This window comes from Mauremys reevesii, linkage group 8 (assembly GCF_016161935.1).
Source record: "Mauremys reevesii isolate NIE-2019 linkage group 8, ASM1616193v1, whole genome shotgun sequence".
NCBI classification, from domain to species: domain Eukaryota; kingdom Metazoa; phylum Chordata; order Testudines; family Geoemydidae; genus Mauremys; species Mauremys reevesii.
In genome coordinates, this window is record NC_052630.1 from 48,158,005 (window position 1) to 48,179,480 (window position 21,476).

The 21,476-nt window shown below is 50.6% G+C and overlaps 1 protein-coding gene across 1 annotated transcript; it reads left to right on the forward strand.

Moving 5' to 3' along the window:
• Positions 1-737: 737 nt before the first annotated feature.
• LRRC52 (leucine rich repeat containing 52) lies at positions 738-20,956 on the forward strand. Its single transcript, XM_039485121.1, has 2 exons — positions 738-1,640; positions 19,765-20,956. The coding sequence occupies exons 1-2, from the start codon at positions 1,016-1,018 to the stop codon at positions 20,025-20,027; spliced, it is 888 nt and encodes a 295-aa protein (XP_039341055.1). The 5' UTR covers positions 738-1,015; the 3' UTR covers positions 20,028-20,956.
• Positions 20,957-21,476: the final 520 nt, after the last annotated feature.

Here is a 21,476-nt window from a genome sequence, read left to right on the forward strand (position 1 = left end):
TAATTTTTGAGGTCTTGACTTTGAAACCTTAATAATGTTTTAAATTTACTTTGTGTGTGTGTAATGTAACATATATGTTGCAGTAGCTCCTAAAGGCCACAGCCAGGTTGGTCCCCACATCAGTTGGCACTGTGCAAACACATAATAAATGACAGTTCCTGCCTCAAAGAGCTTACAGGCCAAAAGACAACATAGATCTTCTCAATAAAAAGGCTGGTGTGCAGAGAATCATCAAGTGAAGGTTCTATAACACAAATGAGACTAGAAGGTCTAACCAGTTTAAAAATTTTACCCTGAGTGTAAGCTCATGTGAAAGTCTCTTTTGTGTGATCTATGTATTCAAAGAAAGGAAACAAAACCAAGAGACACACAAACACGCACATTGTAGATATAGATACAAGCCTATTTGTTCTATCAAGCAGACCTATCTATCTACTAGAGCAAATGAACACCTCTAACCACTACACGCTATACCACCATTACATAAATACACACTTGTATACGTAGGCCCTGCACTCACATGGACCTCCTTGCATCAAGCATTACACTCTTCCAGTACAGCCACACACACAGAGCTTTGTGCATGCCTGAGACAGAGACAGGCACATTTGTATACACGCGCTCACACACACAGATCTGCACTGCTGGCCAGGTTAGAATTCTCTCTCTGAAGCCAGGCTGCCTTTGCAAGCTGCTGACGTCACAAAGGTGTCAACTGACAACCGGTGTGACTCGAAGATGTTCCCACTTGCAAGCAGCTCTTCTTTATCTTCAAGCACAAAGAGGGTGAACTCTCTCTAAGCAGCCAAGTAGGCAATCTGCCAGGGAGCTGCAGGAGCGAGGGATACAGAGAGCTTCCAAACAGCCTCACAGCTCAACTCCTCTTCAGTCTTACTGGAATGAGAAAACTGCTTGCACAGGGCTGGTGCTTTGTAGCTCTGCAGGGCCCCTGCCCCAGCATTCTCTGAAGGGCTGAAGCAGTGTGGAGGAGCTACAGTAGATAAGGTACCGTGTCATGTCCCCTCCTAATGGCCACAAATCCCTGTGGCTGGTGCTTCTTTTTGGAATGGGAGTGATGGCAAAGAGCCTGAACTGTCCAGCAAAGTGTACCTGTCAATACCTGGAAGTGAACTGCACAGGGCAGCAGCTGCAAGATTTCCCCATGACCATTCCACTGGACACAAGGCAGCTGATTCTGGCTACCAACAACATCTCCTACCTGCCATCGGTGGAGCTGAATTTCCTAAGTGACTTGGTCTATCTGGACTGCAGGGAGAATGCCATTAGTGAAGACCTGGATTTCGCCTTCATCAGTCTCAACAAGCTCATATACCTAGACCTCAGCTTCAACAACCTCACCCGGGTCACTTTCACCACTTTCTCCCAGCTCAGTAGCCTGGTAGTGCTGAAGATCTCGGACAACCCAAATCTGGTGGAGATTGAGAAGGATTCCTTTGCCAACAACACCTGGCTGAGGCACCTGGATGTGAGCCGGACTGGCTTGACGTTCCTGGATATTAGTATTGTCAAGGATCTGCCCAATCTGAAGTCCCTGGGTCTAAGTGAAAACCTCTGGAACTGTAACTGCTCCTTTTTGGAGTTCACCCTCTGGATGAAAGAGAGTGGCGTTCGCTTCCCAGGTGAGGATTTTGTGGGCCAGCCCAAACACCCCAAGATTTGGCTGGAACTAAGCAGATGATTCTGCTTTCTGTATCAGAATGTCACTGTTATTCTTCAAATTATGGGCCAGATTCTCAGTTGTTGTAAAGTAGGACAGGTCCATTGAAGTCAACTGAAATGTGCCAATTTACCTTAGCCATGGATTGGGCCCTCTGACCATAACAATATACACACCATCAAACACATACAAGGGCACCCATGCGTGCCTAGACTTTAAAACCAGAAGGGACAATCATGATCATCTAGTCTGATGTCCGACACATCACAGGCCACAGAACCTTGCCTACCCATTCCTGTAATAGACCCCCTACCCGCTGGCTGAGTTACTGAAGTCCTCAAATCATGATTGAAAGACTTAAAGTTACAGAGAATCCACTATTTACACTAGTTTAAACCAACAAGTGACCTGTGACCCATGCTGCAGAGGAAGGCAAAAAAAACCCAACAGGGTCTCTGCTGATCTGACCTGGGGGAAAATTCCTTCCTGGCCCCAAATATGGCAATCAGTTAGACCCTGAGTATGTGGGCAAGAGCCACCAACCAGACAGCTGGGAAAGAATTCTCTGCAGTAACTCAGAGCCCTCCCCATCCCCAGTGGGGATATTTGCTGCTAGCAGTCACAGATGGGCCACACACCATTGTAGGCAGTCTCATCATACCATCCCCTCCATAAACTTATCAAGCTCAGTCTTGAAGCCAGTTAGGTTTTTTGCCCCCACTACTCCCCTTGGAAGGCTGTTCCAGAACTTCACTCCTCTGATGGTTAGAAACCTTCATTTAATTTCAAGCCTAAACTTGTTGATGGCCAGTTTATATCCATTTGTTCTTATGTCCACATTAGCCCTTAATTTAAATAACTCCTCTCCCTCTCTGGTATTTATCCATCTATGTATTTATAGAGAGCAATCATATCTCCCCTCAGCTACATACAAACAACCCCGTGTGTGTGTGTGTGTGTGTGTGTGTGTGTGTGTGTGTGTGTGTGTGTGTGTGTGTGTGTGTGTGTGTGTGTGTGTGTGTGTGTGTGTGCAACCACAAAATGCTAAACTAACAATTAAGAACTGGCTTTAAGTGATAAGAAACAAGGAGATTGCTAGACCTTTAAAATTCCTGCTTTAGCCTCAGCTGGTACCACTGTAGTCTGTGATCAGTTCAAAGCACCATGTGTCTGTCCTGCTGTATTACCCACAGGCAGTTCTGGGGCAAGATCTGGGTGGGGAAAGCTGCTCCTCTGAACTTCCGGACGTTTCTGTAGTTCCATTCTGGAGTATAGTATTTTGCTAGTGGTGTTAAATTTCTGCATTTTTAATGATAGATTAAAAAAACCCTCACATGAAAATGCAAGAGATACCATTATTCCACCCCTGGGGCCTCACACACCATTCCCAGCCCACCTCGGTTCTGACCTCTAGTACCTTGCTTTTCCAACCCAGGGCTCCCCATGGTTCTGCCAATGCACCCCTATCCTAACCTGTAAATCGTCCTGCTGTTCCATTCCTGGGTTTCTCTCTTTGAATGTAGACATTCATTTGGGCCAACTGTATGGCGATTTTGTTCTGTGCACTAACACACATGAGAATGAAACTGAGTCAGCTCCCTTTCCTCTCGGACCCTAGCTGGGACAGGATACCACAGGTTAAATCCTGGCCCTATTGAAGTCAGTGGGAATTTTGTCATTGATTTCAGTGGGGTGGGGCCAGGACTTCACTCTACTTTCATACCCTGACATAGGCGCAGGTTTGTATAATTTTTGGTGGGGCCCAAAATGGTGGTGCCCCCCCGCTCCCGCCCTGTAAGCCGATATAAAATGAAGCTACAACGCGTCAGTGCCACAAGATTACAAGGGTCAATTAAAAGTGGAAAGTCAGAAGCAGCACTTGCCTACTTCAATATACAGTATTATATTTTGTTGCATCTGTTGTGATGAAGTGGGAATGTTCTTAATATTTTCTCTGAATACTGTGTGGGTGCCTCAGTTTCCCCTGCAAGATGCCAACTGAAGGTGTTGGGGACAAAGAGATCAGGTGGCCTCCTTGTCCAGAAGAGACACAGAGGCCAGAGGATGGAGTGTCAGTTTGGAGCTGGCTGGGGAAATTGGGAGAGACCCAGAACTTGGTTCTGGGCTCCCCACCCCCCAAGATGGACCTGACAGAGGGGTTCTGTTTTCTGTACCAACAAGCTCTGTTTAAACTGTGTTCCCATCATCTAATAAACCTTCTGTTTTACTGTCTGGCTGAGAGTCACATCTGACTGCGGAGTTGGGGTGCAGCGACCTCTGGTTGCCCCAGGACCAGCCTGGGCAGACTCACTTTGGAAAGTGCATGACGTGGAAAGGCATGCTGAATGCTCCGAGGTCAGACCCAGGAAGGTGTAAGCTTCTTGCCCTGGAGACAGTATGCTCCGAGAGAGGAGGCTCCCCCAGAGTCCTGACTGGCTTTGTATGGAGATGTTCCAAAGCATCACAGCATCCCCTTCCACACCGTGCACTTCCCAGAAGTCCGCACAGGCACTGACACTCCCTCCTCCGGCCTTTGTCTCTTTTCCAGGCATTAGGAGGCCACCTGATCAATCTGTTCTCCAACACCTTCAGTTGGCACCTTGCAGGGGAAACTGATTTGGGAGAAATGAAGTAAAAGCTGCCCAAACCGAGCTTGAGCACTCCTGAATTTTGAGGTGTTCAAATCTGGAAGGCAGGTGCTGGGGGTGGGAGAGGGCTGTGGGCTCCATGGGGGAGCATGGCAGCAACTGTCTGGAGCTGCATGGAGCCAGATACGCTGGTCTGAGTGGCACAGTAAGCGGTTTGGGGGTTGGAGAAGAGGTAGGGAGTTCCGGGGGGCAGTCAAGGGACAAGGAGCAGGGGGAGTTGGATGGGGCAGAGGTTCGAAGGGGCAGTCAGGGGACAGGCAGCAATTGGATAGGCATGGGAGTCTAAGAGGTTTATCAGGGGACAGGTAGGGGTGCGGTCCTGGGGGGGGAAGTTGGGTGGGGTCTCAGGAGGGGGCAGTTGGGGACAAGGAGAAGGGAGGCTTAGATAGGGGCTGAGGTCCCAAGGGGCAGTTAGGGGCAGGGGTCTCGGGAGGGGGTAATCGGGGAACAAGGACCAGTGGGGCTTAGATAGGGGGTGGAGGTTCTGGGGGGCAGTTGGGGCAGGGGTCTGGGGAGGGGGCAATCAGCGGACAGAGGGTGGGATTCAAAGGACTCTGAGCTGCCTGCAACCGCAGGGAGCCCAGAGCCTTTTAAATCCCAGCCGGGGCCGGGAATCAGAGGGCTCTGGGCTGCCCGCTGCGGGAGGACAGAACCTTTAAATCCCAGCCGCGGCCGGGAATCAGAGGGCTCTGCACTGCCCGCGGTGGCGGGAAGCCCAGAGCCCTTAAAATCTCAGCCACGGCTGGGATTTAAAGGGCTCTGGGCTGCCTGCATCGGCGGGGAGCCCAGAGCCCTTTAAATCCCAGCCGCTGCCGGGATTGATAGGGCTCTGGGCTGCCTGCAGCCGCGGGGAGCCCAGAGCCCTTTAAATCCCAGCTGCGGGGGAATCAGAGGGCTCTGGGCTGCCTGCTGCGGCGGGCAGCCCAGAGCCTTTTAAATCCCAGCCGCCGCCGGGAATCAGAGGGCTCTGGGCTGCCCGCTGCGGCGGGGAGCCCAGAGCCTTTTAAATCCCAGCCGCGGCCGGGAATCAGAGGGCTCTGGGCTGCCGGCAGCGCACAGCAGGGGAGAAACCTAGCTCCAAATATTGCTGGAGCAGAGCCCCTGTCTGTGAATATTCCTGGGGCTAAAGCCCCAGGAGCCCATATAAGTCGGCGCCCATGTCCCTGACTATATTTTTGTTACATAAGCAGTACACATAGGCGGCAGGTTCGTATAATTTTTGGTGGGGCCCAAAATGGTGGTCCCTCCCCCCCCGTAAGCTGATATAAAATGAAGCTACAATGCGTCAGCACCACAAGATTACAAGGGTCAATTAAAAGCGGAAAGTCAGAAGCAGCACTTGCCTGCTTCAATATACAATATTATATTTTGTTGCACCTGTTGTGACAAAGTGGGAATGTTCTTAATGTTTTCTCTGAATACTGTGTGGGTGCCTCAGTTTCCCCTGCAAAGTGCCAACTGACGGTGTTGGGGACAAAGAGATCAGGTGGCCTCCTTGTCCGGAAGAGACACAGAGGCCAGATGAGGGAGTGTCAGTTTGGAGCTGGCTGGGGAAATCGGGAGAGGCCCAGAACTTGGGTCTGGGCTCCCCACCCCCCAAGATGGACCTGACTGAGGGGTCCTGTTTTCTGTACCTACAAGCTCTGTTTTAGACTGTATCCCTGTCATCTAATAAACCTTTTGTTTTACTGTCTGGCTGAGAGTCACATCTGACTGCGGAGTTGGGGTGCAGGGACCTCTGGTTGCCCCAGGACCTGCCTGGGCAGACTCGCTGCAGAAAGTGCACGGTGTGGAAAGGGCTGAATGCTCTGAGGTCAGACCCAGGAAGGTGCAAGCTTCTTGCCCTGTAGACAGTATGCTCAGAGAGGAGGCTCCCCCAGAGTCCTGACTGGCTTTGTATGGAGTTGTTCCAAAGCATCCCAGCATCCCCTTCCACACCATGCGCTTCCCGGAAGTCTGCACAGGCACTGACACTCCCTCCTCTGGCCTTTGTCTCTTTTCCAGGCATTAGGAGGCCACCTGATCTCTTTGTTCTCCAACACCTTCAGTTGGCAACTTGCAGGAGAGTGGCCCAGGCCATCAGTTGCCTGGAGGCAGGGTTGCAGCCATTCTCTGTGAAGACGGCATCACACTGGCCCTCTAGGGCTTTACAACAATCACACCCCCTTATCCCACCATCTAGAGCCTTAAGAAATGCATTGGGGAAACTGAGGCACACAGGCAGTATTCAGAGAAAACACCTGTATACGACCAGTTACATACTTTGTAGTTGCACCTGTTGTGACAAAGTGGGAATGTTCTTAATGTTTTCTCTGAATACTGTGTGGGTGCCTCAGTTTCCCCTGCAAAGTGCCAACTGACGGTGTTGGGGACAAAGAGATCAGGTGGCCTCCTTGTCCGGAAGAGACACAGAGGCCAGATGAGGGAGTGTCAGTTTGGAGCTGGCTGGGGAAATCGGGAGAGGCCCAGAACTTGGGTCTGGGCTCCCCACCCCCCAAGATGGACCTGACTGAGGGGTCCTGTTTTCTGTACCTACAAGCTCTGTTTTAGACTGTATCCCTGTCATCTAATAAACCTTTTGTTTTACTGTCTGGCTGAGAGTCACATCTGACTGCGGAGTTGGGGTGCAGGGACCTCTGGTTGCCCCAGGACCTGCCTGGGCAGACTCGCTGCAGAAAGTGCACGGTGTGGAAAGGGCTGAATGCTCTGAGGTCAGACCCAGGAAGGTGTAAGCTTCTTGCCCTGTAGACAGTATGCTCAGAGAGGAGGCTCCCCCAGAGTCCTGACTGGCTTTGTATGGAGTTGTTCCAAAGCATCCCAGCATCCCCTTCCACACCTTGCGCTTCCCGGAAGTCTGCACAGGCACTGACACTCCCTCCTCTGGCCTTTGTCTCTTTTCCAGGCATTAGGAGGCCACCTGATCTCTTTGTTCTCCAACACCTTCAGTTGGCAACTTGCAGGAGAGTGGCCCAGGCCATCAGTTGCCTGGAGGCAGGGTTGCAGCCATTCTCTGTGAAGACGGCATCACACTGGCCCTCTAGGGCTTTACAACAATCACACCCCCTTATCCCACCATCTAGAGCCTTAAGAAATGCATTGGGGAAACTGAGGCACACAGGCAGTATTCAGAGAAAACACCTGTATACGACCAGTTACATACTTTGAAGGGTGTAAAATAATCAAATATTGTGCTAAATACAATGATACTCCAAACACCTTCAGTTGGCACCTTGCAGGAGAGTGGCCCAGGCCATCAGTTGCCTGGAGACAGGGTGTCGGCCATTCTCTGTGCAGACAGCATCACACTGGCCCTCTAGGGCTTTACAACAATCACACCCCCTTATCCCACCATCTAGAGCCTTAAGAAATGCATTGGGGAAACTGAGGCACACAGACAGTATTCAGAGAAAACACCTGTATATGACCAGTTACATACTTTGAAGGGTGTAAAATAATCAAATATTGTGCTAAATACAATGATACTCCAAACTGACCACCAAATTTAAGTTGCATGTTTTTCCCCTCAGGTGAGGGTTCTGGGGTGGGGCTGGGGATGAGGGGTTCACAGTGCAGGAGCGTGCTCGGTGCTGGGGGTGCAGGCTTTGGGGTGAGGCAGGGCTGAGGATGAGGAACTTGGGGTGCAGACAGGCTGCCCCAGGGCTAGGGCCAGAGAGGACTCCCCATCACCACCACTGGCAGCAGCAAGCTCCAGGGGAGGGACCCCTCCTGCCCCCCATGGCACACACACTCTGCACATGCTCCTAGGGCCCCTCTCAGGTCCAGAAAGCTCACTCCCCTCCCCTATGATGGGTACTGGGGGGGGGGGCATAGGTGGCCTTCCATGTTGCTGCCCCTCACCATAACTTCACTGTGGATGGGGCTGCCCCTTGCCCAGCATGGGGCAGAAGTGGGGTAGGCAGGGTGGTGGCTGGCTATGGGACGGGGGAGCAGGGTGTCATAAAATTCACCCAAGCCCCAGCTGCTCAGGTCTAGGAAGCCTCCCTCTCCCATCCCTCCTGTGGCGGGTGGGTTGGTGGGTGCTGGGGGAGGGGGCATTGCCTTCACATGTGGCTTCCTGCCTCCCCTGTGCAGCCTGCTGTGCCTCACTGGGGGTAGGAGTAGGGGCTGGGACTAGGGCTGGGGCAGGGGGGGAATCATAGGGTCAAACACTCAAACATAATAAAAAATCATAGGGTCAAACACTCACAGAAGCCCCAACAGCTGCTAAGGTGAGTGATGTCTGTCTCCTGGCCCGTTTGTGTCTCCTCCAGGTAGGGGCAGGAGAGGGGAGGCCCCTCCACTCCCCCCCCCTCCTGAGTGCTTCAGCAGCAGTTAGCATTCCTCTTATGCTAATGCTGCAGCCCTTAGGCTACGGCAGCAGCAGCAAAGGAGAGAGAGACGCACTGTGTGCTCTCTTTACATTCAGGCAGGGAAGCTCCGGGGAGGGGGAAAAATCTAGCTCCAAATATTGGTGGAGCAGAGCCCCTGATTATGAATATTCCTGGGGCTTTAGCTCCAAGAGCCCATATAAGTTGGCGCCCATGGCAGTACAGGCAATGACCTTTTCCCTAAGAGTAAGAGCTGTTCTGCTGGAGCAGGGGTAAACCATTTCTCTACTCACACTGACTATCACAGCACTTTTATCTCAGTCAGTTTTGCCCTGAATGCAGATACCTTTTGTACAGCACTCAGTATTAAAGGCCTGATACAGAGCCCATGCTGAACTCAGTGAGAGTCCTTTTATTAACTGCAGCAGACTTTGGATCAGGCCCTACACTGAGGGGGATTGACAGAGTGTAAAATAGAACATTAGGTGTGATCATACTCAGGAAAGTCTCTCTTGTGCTTTAGCTATTGTAGGGCTCCCATATGTTCTCTCTCATTCTCAAGGATGCCTGAGCAAATTGACTCAATTTACAACATGAAGTCCTGGATCAGGAAAGCACATGAGCACCTGCTTAAATCCCTTTGACTCCAGTGGTAATTAAGCACATGCTCAAGTACTATTCTCAATAGTGATACTTTCCCAAGTTGGGGCCTGAAAGATTATTTTTTTCTTAAGTCTCCTGAAATTCCTAAATCCAGATGAGTTTTTTTCTGCCTCAGTTAAAAGATTATGTAACTGGATTGTAGCTGTTGCTTATGCACAGGGTAGAAGAGTCTCCATTTCACTTTCCCAGAGTTGTTTTGGTCCCAAGAGTAAGAGCGTGTTTGAGAGTCACTGAAATGTATGCTGGCTTTTCCCAACTCCAAATGTACACAAGCCCCAGTCTTTAAAGAACTACACACAGCACAATGCAGAGAGGGGATTCTGAAAATAGTAATTGTTTAAGGATTGGCTGTGCAAGATTCTCAGTAAAAACAAAGAAAGGAAGATTGGAGGCTGGTGTTACTCAGTGCAGAGTTAATGTTATTTAAGTACCTCCCTTGGGGCAGGAAGCTCTTTTGTTTGCCTGTAAGTGCTACACATGCCTATGGAGTTGTGTAAAGAACTCAACATAGTAATAATATTGTAGATGGGAGAAAGTGCATCAGAGTGTAAGAAACCATGTGTATTATTATAGGCACCAATACAAAAGAGGGTTACAGCAAATGACTGGGTGCATCAGTCCTGAAGCCCCATGCAATAGCTGTGGGAAACTGGGGGCTTTGGTTATTTGTGTTTAATAATAAGTGCATTTTTCTTGCATGAGGAGAGAGGTCAGTCTCAGTATTCACATCACAGATTTCATGTGCGTGTTGGAGACATTCACATGGCAGGACAGAGGGAGGAGGAGCTGTAAGGAAGCTGTAACGAAGCGGCCACAACTGAGAGTATCAATTTAGGACAGATTGCTTAGAGCAGGGCAGTCACAGACCAAGGCTGGATGTCCTTTATTACTAAGGCACACCAAACTAGCCAAACAGAGAGGACTTTGGTTTTATCCCACTGGCTAACCAGAAGCCATATAAGCAATTCCCTCAGATACTCTAGTTCCCTTGTATCACCACCAGCACCACTCCTTATGGGGATGAATGGTTATGAAAACCAATACCCCAGAAAAAGAAAAAAGGCTCTCCCAATCCCAAAGGACCAAGCCCCAGACCCAGGTTAATATACAAGTCCAATCTTACCCACAAATCCTGCTGTTGCCAATCCTTTAGAATCTAAAATCTAAAGGTTTATTCATAAAAAGAAAGAAATATAGATGAGAGCTAAAATTGGTCAAAGTAATCAATTACATACAGCAGTGGTGTAGCCAAGTACTAACATCAGGGGGAGCAAACACATAAAAAAAGGCGCCACCCATTTTGGAAGGCTAAAAATGCCCTGAATGTGATTAATTAAAAAAACTGTCCACATGGCAGCCAGGTCATTTTGAAAACAAAATTCAAAATGTCAGAATTTCTGGAAATTCTGAGTTTTTACTGGCTCCAGGTGAAATTCTTCACAGAAAAATAAATTCCCAAAAAAATCTCTATTCAGAAACATCCCAATATTTTGCTTGGGCCTCTTTTCATTGAACAGAAACATTTTAGTTTTGGTTTGTGTAGTCAAAATGAAATATTTCATTTTCAGTCAACAACCTTTGTGTCCAACTGAGCAGCCATCACGCCTCAAGGAAGTTATAATGCCAGTTCCCTCATGCTGCCTTTCTCCTTTACGTGCCTTACTCCCCAGCTACACTGTCTACCATGATGCACCACAGTCTCTCCCTGTGACTGAGCCACCACAGTGCATCATAAGACTCCCATCAGGCATGGACCATGGCAAGATATGTAACTGGCAAAAAAGTTAACAACCTTCTTCCTAAACAGAGATTAACGTTATTCTTCTTCGAGTGCTTGCTCATATCAATTCCAATTAGGTGTGCGTGCGCCGCATGCACGTTCGTCAGAAGATTTTTACCCTAACAACACTCGGTGGGTCGGCTGGGTCGCCCCCTGGAGTGGCGCCGTTATGGCGCCGGATATATACCCCTGCTGACCCAACGGCCCTTCAGTTCCTTCTTACCGCCCGTGACAGTCGTTGGAACTGTGGAGTGCAGCTTTGCTGATCTCCACGTCCCTAGCTACTCATAGTTATTTGCTGTTTATTGTGTGTATAGTTCGAGTTCTTGTAATTATAGTTAGTATTAGTTGTTGTATTTATAGTTAGTGTATATAGTTTAAGGGGGGATCGAGCATTAGCCCCTTTCCTCCACCTCAGTACGGGCCCATGCCCAAGGCACTGGGATTCAAACCGTGCTCGGCGTGCCAAAAGCCGATGCCAATAGGGGATCTCCACGACTCCTGCCTCAAGTGCCTAGGGGAATCCCACCTTACCGATAAGTGCCACATCTGCAAGTTGTTTAAACCAAGGACGAAGAAGGAGCGGGACTTTCAATTGAAACAGCTCCTCATGGAGTCGGCACTTAGTCCTGCAGCGTCGGTACCGAGCGCCCAACAGACTGCTTCTGTAAGGAGCGCCCCTTTGGCCCCGGACCGCTCCGGTACCAAGAAGGAGCCCTGGCACCAACCCTTACTGGCACCGACATCTGCTCGGCACCGCTCCCTATCCCCGAGACCCAGGAAGCAACATAGCGCTCCAGCTGCTTCAGCTCTACAGAAGGAGCGCTCTTCGAAGACAGTTCGTCCAGCACCGTCATCTGCCGCAGCACCGTCGACTGTGGCACCGCCAATTGCGGCTCCACTGAGCGCGGCACCGTCAATTCCGGTCCCACAAGGGCCATTGAGTCCGGTGCCTGACAGCTCCCCAGCTCATGCTGTGGTTGAGCTTGCCCTCCCTTCTACACCGGAGACCTTCTCCATGGCAAGGGAGCTCATCGCCATGATGGAGTCGACACGGCCTCAACCCCCGGCACTGCCAGTGCGGGTCATACAATCCATCGGGAAACCGGCCCTAATAAGGCCACCTTCCGTTGGTCTAACAGAGAGACGTCGTTCAAGATCACGGTCTCACAGACGCTCTCGATCACACTGTTCCCACTCCCGGTGCCGCTCGCAGTCCCAGTGCCGCTCGCATTCCTGGCACCGCTCTCCATCGCAGTACTGGTCGCACTCGCGGCACCGTTCGACATCTCGTTCGCCGGCCAGATACTCCCGGTACCGATCCGACTCACGGCACCACTCTCGGCACCTTGTATCCCGCAGTCGCTCCAGATGAAGGGACTAGAGATCCCGGTCGACCTCCCGGCACCACTATGGTAGAAGGTCCCGGTCTCGCTCGCGGTACCGTTATAGCTCCCGGTACCACTCCCCGGTATCGCCCCGGGATCGAGCATCCAGAACAGTGGTGCCCTCCCAGAGTCTATCAGCACTGCCGTGGCCATCGAGACACACATCAGTGTCATCGCAGGCTGGTAGCGCAGCCTATCCTCAGGAGCGTGACTCTGACGTCCCCAGCCATATATTTCCAGAGAGCCAGAGCCAGAGCCATGAGCAAGGGCCTCATCACTGGTCCTTCTGGACACCTTCTGGACACCTTCTGGTGGCATACCACCAAGCCCAAGGTGCTCCATCAGTGGCTTCACGGTTGGCATCCTTCTCCTCCCTTTTTCAATCGCCTCTCCCAATTCCTCCCTGCTTGGTCCCAGCTAACTTCAGATTGTTGGGTCCTGCGCACGGTGGAAGTGGGATACCACCTCCAGTTTGTTTCAACCCTGCCTTCCCACCCTCCCTCCCCGTCCCTCTTCAGGGACCCCTCTCACGAGCAATTCCTCTTACAATAGGTCCAGTCACTCCTAGCCATGGGAGCCATAGAGGAGGTGCCAAAAGACATGAGGGGCAGGGCATTTTATTCCCGCTACTTCCTAATCCCCAAGGCAAAGGGAGGTCTACAACTGATCCTAGACCTGTGAGAACTCAACAAATACATGATAAAGCTAAAGTTCCGAATGGTAACCCTGGGGACCATTATCCCATCCCTGGATCCGGGAGACTGGTATGCCGCCCTCGATATGAAGGACGCGTATTTCCACATCGCAATTTACCCACCACACAGACGGTACCTCCGTTTTGTGGTCAACCATCAACACTTTCAGTTCACTGTACTTCCGTTTGGCCTTTCTACGGCTCCACGTGTGTTCACAAAATGCATGGCTGTAGTCGCCGCCTCCCTCCGGCGTCATCGGGTTCACGTCTACCCGTATCTCAACGATTGGCTCATTCGAGGGACTTCCCAGTTACAAGTGTCGCAGCACCTGTGCATCATCAAAGACCTCTTCGGGAGCCTAGCCTGATGATCAACAACAGAGAAGTCTACTCTGACACCCACGCAGAGAATAGACTTCATCGGAGCGGTCCTGGGCTCCAATCTGGCCAGAGCCTGCCTCCCGCAGTCACTTTTTCAAGCAATGGCTTCAATTATTCGAGGTCTTCAAACCTTCCCAACAACGTCGGTGTGCACCCGCCTCAGCCTAGTAGGTCACATGGCCTCCTGCACCTTCGTGACCAAGCACGCGAGGCTACGCCTCCGTCCCTTTCAAACCTGGCTTGCTTCAATATACCAACCACACAGAGACAGCCTGGACTCGGTGCTCACTATTCCCCGGAAGGTTCTGGGCTCCCTAACCTGATGGCTAAACCCCACTCTAGTCTGTGCAGGGATGCCATTCCACCCACCGCAACCCTCGATGGCCCTAACCACGGACGCATCATCTCTGGGTTGGGGTGCCCACCTCGAGGGCCTTCGCACTCAAGGCCTCTGGTCGCCTCAAAAGCTGGCCTTACGCATCAATGTGCTGGAGCTGAGAGTGGTCCATCTAGCATGCCAGGTGTTTCGAGACCATCTCCAAGGCCGTTGTGTATCAGTGTTCACGGACAACACAACGGTCATGTTTTACATAAACAAGCAGGGCGGAGCACTCTCCTCCCTCCTTTGTCAAGAAGCCTTCCACCTCTGGGACTTTTGCATAGCCCACTCGATCGATTTGGTAGTGTCTTTTCTCCCAGGAGTCCAGAACACTCTGGAGGATCACCTCAGCAGATCCTTCCTGTCTCACAAGTGGTCAATTCGTCCGGACGTCATCCATTCTGTTTTCCGGAAGTGGGGGTTTCCCCACATAGACCTCTTTGCCTCCTGAGAGAACAGGAAATGCCAGGTGTTCTGCTCCTTCCAGGGATGCTCCCCGGGCTCCCTCTCAGACGCATTCCTGATCCCGTGGAAGAGGCACCTACTCTTCACCGTTTCCGCTTGTCCACAGAGTCCTACTCAAGCTCCGCAGGGACAGCGCCCACCTGATCCTGATTGCTCCAGTGTGGCCGAAGCAGCACTGGTACACCATGTTGTTCGACCTCTTAGTGGCAGACCCGATTCCCCTGCCACTCCGGCCAGATCTCATAACACAGGACTTCGGCATGCTTCACCATCCAGACCTGCAGTCTCTTCATCTCACAGCATGGTTGCTGTGTGGTTGAGCCAGTCTGAGTTGCGTTGCTCTACCTCGGTCCAACAGGTGCTCTTGGGCAGTAGGAAGCCTTTCACTAGGATAACATATCTGGCCAAGTGGAAGCATTTCTCCTGCTGGTGCGCTCAGCGTAACTCAGTCCCCAGGCAGGTGTCCGTTCCTACTGTCCTGGATTACCTCTGGTCCCTGAAAGAACAGGGCCTAGCTGTCTCTTCCATAAAGGTGCATCTGGCAGCCATCTCCGCCTTCCACCCAGGGGAAAATGGCCAGTCAATCTTCTCTCACCCTATAGTTTCAAGTTTCCTCAAGGGATTGGAACATTTGTACCCTCAAGTCAGACGCTCGACCCCTACCTGGGATATCAACCTGGTGCTAGCCAAGCTTATGGGTGCTCCTTTCGAACCACTGGCCACCTGCTCACTGCTGTACCTTTCCTGGAAGACAGCCTTCCTCGTCGCTATTACTTCAGCAAGACAAGTATCTGAGCTTCGGGCCTTGACAGCGGACCCCCCGTATACGGTATTCCATAAGGACAAGGTACAGCTGCGACCACACCCCTCCTTCCTCCCTAAGGTGGTGTCCGCCTTTCATGTCAATCAAGACATCTTCCTCCCAGTCTTTTTCCCCGAAGCCGCACCCATTGCGTCGGGAACAACAGCTGCACACCCTAGACATTTGCAGGGCTCTCGCCTTTTATATTGAGAGAACAAAACCCTTCCGAAGGTCACCTCAGCTCTTTGTAGCTGTGGCAGACCGGATGAAAGGCCTACCGGTCTCATCCCAACGAATTTCATCTTGGGTAACATCCTGCATCTGTACATGCTATGATTTGGCTCACGTTCTGGCTAGCCACCTCACCGCCCATTCTACTCGGGCTCAAGCTTCATCTGCCGCCTTCCTGGCCCATGTTCCCATCCAGGAAATATGTCAAGCAGCTACCTGGTCATCAGTTCACACCTTTGCCTCACATTACGCAGTGGTTCAACAGTCCAGAGATGATGCAGCATTTGGCTCAGCAGTTTTGCATTCTGCAACATCTCACTCCGACCCCACCACCTAGGTAAGGTTTGGGAATCACCTAATTGGAATCGATATGAGCAAGCACTTGAAGAAGAAAAGATGGTTACTCACCTTTGTAACTGTTGTTCTTCGAGATGTGTTGCTCATATCCATTCCAAACCCGCCCTCCTTCCGCTCTGTCGGAGTAGCCGGCAAGAAGGAACTGAAGGGCCGTTGGGTCGGCAGGGGTATATATCCGGCGCCATAATGGCACCACTCCAGGGGGCGACCAAGCCGACCCACCAAGTGTTGCTAGGGTAAAAATCTTCCAACGAACATGCACGCAGCGCGCACGCACCTAATTGGAATGGATATGAGCAACACATCTCGAAGAACAACAGTTACAAAGGTGAGTAACCGTCTTTTCTTGGCCACTGCTGCTCTCTAAATATCCAGATCAAGATTCCCCAGGTTGTAAACAGGTCTAACAAAAGGTAGGCATAGTCCTTCAGGTAAAAGAACTGCTGTAAATCTCGCCACTTCTTCTGGCTGATTCCCCCAAACTACCACTATTATTTCTTATTCAAATTAAGAATAAGCCAGCTAATTCACATCTAAGTACCCATCTCTGTTAGAGACTGAGAAGGCTCACCTCATGTACTGTATAAGTCACATAAAATGAAGATGCAGAACTGTGTATCATCTGCATACTGAAGGCTCAACAGTCCACTAATGGTGATATATACACTGAACTAGAGGGGTGAGAGAATAGAACCACCTCGTACCTCAGTCATTTGTACTAACAGGAAGACAACTTCCACCCTTTCTTTTGATCAATGCCGATCCCTTCAAGAAGCTATTACAGGAGAATTTGATCATTGGCCGTAAAAAAAGCAGCCATTTAATTGCTGAGGGCCAGATCCTGTTCTCAGTGACACTAGTGAAAACTTGGAGTATCCCCGCTGTCAAATTCTTTTGTGGCATATTTGGGCACAGCTCCATTGGCTTCAGTGGTTTTGCACAGCTGAACGCAAGATCAGAATCCAGCTCTAAGGCTGAACCATAATTCTGCAGTTAAGGAAGAAAGAGATCAAGGAAGCCCCTGAAAATAAAAGACAACAGAATATGACCAACAGGCACTGGAGTCTGGAGGAGATTTCCCAGTAGGTCAGGAACTTTTGAAAGTAGAGCCCATTTTGGGGCTCTGCAGTATTGTCTTTAACTTTCTGGGGTTGACATGAGCAGCCTACCCTATTCGATGAAAGGCCTGATCCTGCAAGATGCTGAGGGAGTAGGAAGTGAGAGTTGCTAGCAGTCCCCAGGCTCAGTCCCCAGCAATCTATTCCAAGAGACCCCGACTCACTGATCCAAAGCCAGTAAAGTCAAGGGGAGTCTTTCAGCTGACCTCAGTGGGCTTTGAGACTCAACCCCTATTATGATGGACTGAGCAGGATCGGGGAATTTTCGCTCTCCCTCCTTCATTCCATGCTGCAATGCTGGCCATGCTGTTAATTATTATTTAGCATTACCTCTCTCCTCCCTATTCCCCCACCCCAAATGTCAGCTGCATCTGGACATTATCCATAGTGGTGAGGCACTCATACATTCATGTAATAGCCATCAGGCAGGGATGACGACCAGTGTCATCTGTCCGCCACCCTTCCTCCTCAGAGATTGCATCTCCTCCGTCAGACTCACAGCAGGACTCCAGAGCTAGTTGGCTCAGATCCTCAAAGGTTTTAGGCACCTAAGGCCCATTGGGAATTAGGAGCCTAAATACCTTTAAGGATCTGGGCTGTTGTTCTCAAACCCACCTCTCTCCTGCAGGGGAGAGCAGGAGTTTACTGAAGAATTAAACATCTGCCCCTAGCTATTTTGGTGCCCTATGCAGCCTTCCTGTGAGGGGGGCTGTGCAGGGCCCCAGGCCTCCATGGGAAGGAGCGGGGGGGTGGGCTGGCCCCAGGCCTCTCAGGGGAGGGAGGGGCTGATCCCAGGCCTCTGTGGGAGACAGGGGGCTGGCCACTTCCTGCAGGAAGTGGAGTGACCCAGCCCCAGCCTGCTCCGCTCCCCTGGCTCCCAGCCCTGCCGCTGGTGAGTGCTGGGGGGCGGTTCCCCCCTCCCCACAAGCCTGGGAGCCAGGGGAGTACAGCAGGCTGGGGCCGGGTCATTCCACTTCTCGCAGGAAGTGGCCAGAGCCCCCCCCCCCCCCCGGAGGCCGGGGGGCCATGGCCCCAGCCTGCTCTGCTCCCCTGGCTCCCAGGCTTGGGGGGAGGGAGGAACCACCCCCCAGCAGCGCAGCTGGGAGCCAGGGGAGTGTAGCAGGCTGGGGCCGGGTTGCTTGACTTACCGGTGAGTGCAGGGTCGGGCCTGGCTGCAGGCCTCAGGGGAAAGGGGGCGGGGCTGGGGTGGGAAGAGGCGGGGCTGGGGTGGAGCAGAGGCAGGGACCATGGGGGAGAGCCAGAGCAGGGGCTGGAGCAGGCGCTGAGTGAGACCAGGAAGCAGACGGACCTGGAAGCGGTGCCGAGTGAGTATGAAAATTAAAAAGGCGCCACTTTTGGGGAATGTGGTCGGGGGAGTGGCCGCTCCCCTTGCTCCCCCTGTAGCTACGCTACTGACATACAGCAATGGCAAAGTTCTTGGTTCAAGCTTGTAGCAGTGATGGAATAAACTGCAGGCTCAAATCAAGTCTCTGGAGTACATCCACAGCTTGGATGGGTCATTCAGTCCTTTGTTCAGAGCTTCAGCGTAGCAAAGTTCCTCCAGAGGTAAGAAGCAGGATTGAAGACAAGATGGAGAAGATGCAGCTGCGTTTTATAGCCTCTTGCCATGTGGCCTGTGCTTCCTTTGTCTCAAACACAAGCTGCCCAGCACATGGCTTGAAAGCCTTAGAGTTCCCTCCATGGGCATGTCCCTGCATGCCTTGCTGAGTCATAAGGTGTATCTGCCTTCTCTCAGTGGGTCAGTTGTATAACTGATGGTCCTTAATTGGCCATCAAGCAGGCTTGGCAGTGCTGATGCCAAGCTATCCGGGGTGTCACCCAGAAGCATAGCACAAGTTTGAAATATAGACAGTATAGAGCCAATACTTATAATTTTAAATATAAAAATGATACATGCATCCAGATAGCAAAATCATAACCAGCAAATCATACCCTTTTCATAGACACCTTACTTGACCTCCTTTGTACAAGATTTGGTGCCACTACAGAACGTTGGTTGCAACAATGGTCTATATGGTCACAGTTTGTGTCAATAACGTCACAGGAGCAGCTTCTGCTAGGACTGAGGGGGAGAAGAGGGATTTTCCCTATCAGTATCATGGCTGCTACTCACGGGTGCCAGAGAGAGATGAATAAAGAGTTGATAGAAATGGCAGAAGGCCTATGTGTCAGTTCTCATTCTTTTCCCTATCAGGCTTTGCTACCTTCCAGCAACACTTTGTGTGTGAAACAGGCAGGAGGTATTATGTTTCCCTGGGACTAGGGTGAGAACTGCAGTTAAACTTTAATGCTCCGGGTAAACATATCCAGGCCGAGTGCCTTTGACCAAGAGCACCTTTCTTTCCAGCTGGGAGGGAAATAAGAAGCTCCCTGCTCATGTGAGCCGCTGCCACAGATACAGGTGAGATGGTACAGATAAGATGGATGTTCCATGCATCCAAACCCATCCCACCAGCGAAGGGGGACCCGAGGGCAGCTGCAGCTTATGGGCAAGTCAGGGAGCCCAACTGTACTGCAAAACAATGCCCCAGCCAGGCCTTTTAAAAGCTACTGATGCCTGATAAGGAAACAGAGCACCAACGTTTTATGCAGAGCTGTGTTTGGATCCACAAGCAAAACTGAAGTTGCCCCAAGTTTGGGAGTGTTCAGGCTCATCCCAAATGTTTTCAGATACAGAGATAAAACCATACTGATTTTACCCTCCCCAACATCCTTTATTACTAGGGACATTTGCATGAAGACAAGTTATTTTTCTAAGTTGCCTCCGGACTCCTATTTACTGTTGCTCAAGGCATACATAAGAGAGGGTTTCTTCTGTGTTTCCTCAACAGATCCTGAGAACATCTCCTGCTACAGCCCAGCAGCTCTACATGGCTGGTCAATGCCTGGGGTGGAGTCGAAGCTCCACTACACATGTCTCCTCCATTTACATGATACAGACTATGCCTTCCTGGGTCTGATTGGCTTCTGTATATTCTCTGCCGGCACTGTGGCAGCCTGGTTGGCTGGAATGTGTGTAGCGCTATATGAATTCCACACAACAAGAGGGGGGGATGATGAAGACGAAGATGAAGATGAAGAAGCAACCACCTAGAACTAGCCTCTGAAGCTCTGGTGAATAACTACGCTGGGATGCCCGAGACTGATACTAGACGTACCTTTCTCTTGGTCCCCCTGGGCTTTCCCCATATATCTGCCTTTCCAGATGAGATTCTTGTGACCCAAAATATAACTGCAGGAATCCTTTTGCTGTAATTTAACCCTCTTTTGGGGAATTTCTTACTTCCTCCTTCTTTTCTCCAAAATTTCTTTCTCCCCCTGGGCTTGGGCCATTGACAAACTAATTGATGCCTGCCAAAAGTATGGTAAGTGCTCATCTATCAACCAGCCAGATAATTAGTATTTGTTCTTTATGGAGTGCACCAAAATAGCTAAGAACCTTCCTGAATATGTAGAAAGCCATGAGCAAAGACATTCAAAAATAGGGGCCTAAAGTCATGCTCATAAATTCATATTTAGGCTCTTGGACTATGTGTCCTGATTTTCAAAAATGTCAAGCATTCAAAATGTCAAAAATGTCGAGCAATGGTGATCACTGGAAGTTGCTGGGAGCTAAATGCTTTTGAAAATCAGGTTATTTCTTTAGGAGCCTAAATAGGGATTTAGGAACCCAACTTCAGGCTCCTGTTCTTGAAAATTTTGGCCATGGCCCCTGTCCCAGAGAGCTTGCAATCTAAGTATGGTTTGTAAAAGATATACAAGTTATTCCCCAAAAGATGCTGGAGATGAAGCAGCCAAGTGTTACAGAAAGATCACCATAGAGTGACTACTAGCTGATATATATGTTTAACATCCCCTTAATATTGCAGCCAGGAAGAGTTCAACTTAGCTCTTACTGGTTGAAACTAATAGCATGTCTCCTAGAATCTTACTTGAAAGATTAATGCAGATTGGTTTGGACATGAGCTGCTGGAAAACAAACTGCCTGAAGGACAATAAATATATGGTAATGATAAACGACAATCTATTGAGTTTGGGGAAGATGTTTAGTAGGGTGCTGCAGCGATCTGTTTGGTCTGGACTTCCTTAACAGCTTCATGAAAGAGACTAATTTGGGCGGGGCTGAAAATAACAGTAAAGACAGAATTAACTCAAAGAGACCAAGGCCTGGTCTACACTGGGGGGGGGGGGGTTCGAACTAAGGTACGCAAGTTCTGTATACAGAACTCGAAGTACCTTAGTTCGAAGTACTTACCTGTCCTCACGGCGCGGGATCAAAGTCTGCGGCTCCCCCGTTGACTCCGCCACCGCCGTTCGCGGTGGTGGAGTTCCGGAGTCGACGGGAGCGCGTTCGGAGTTCGATATATCGCGTCTAGATGAGACGCGATATATCGAACTCCGAGAAGTCGATCGCTACCCACCGACCTGGGCGGGTAGTATGGACGTACCCTAAGAGTGATTAAAAATGCAAGTAGAAAATAATAATAGTTATAATAAAAAGATTAGTCTTGTGAAAATGACACTAACACATATGGAGAGTATT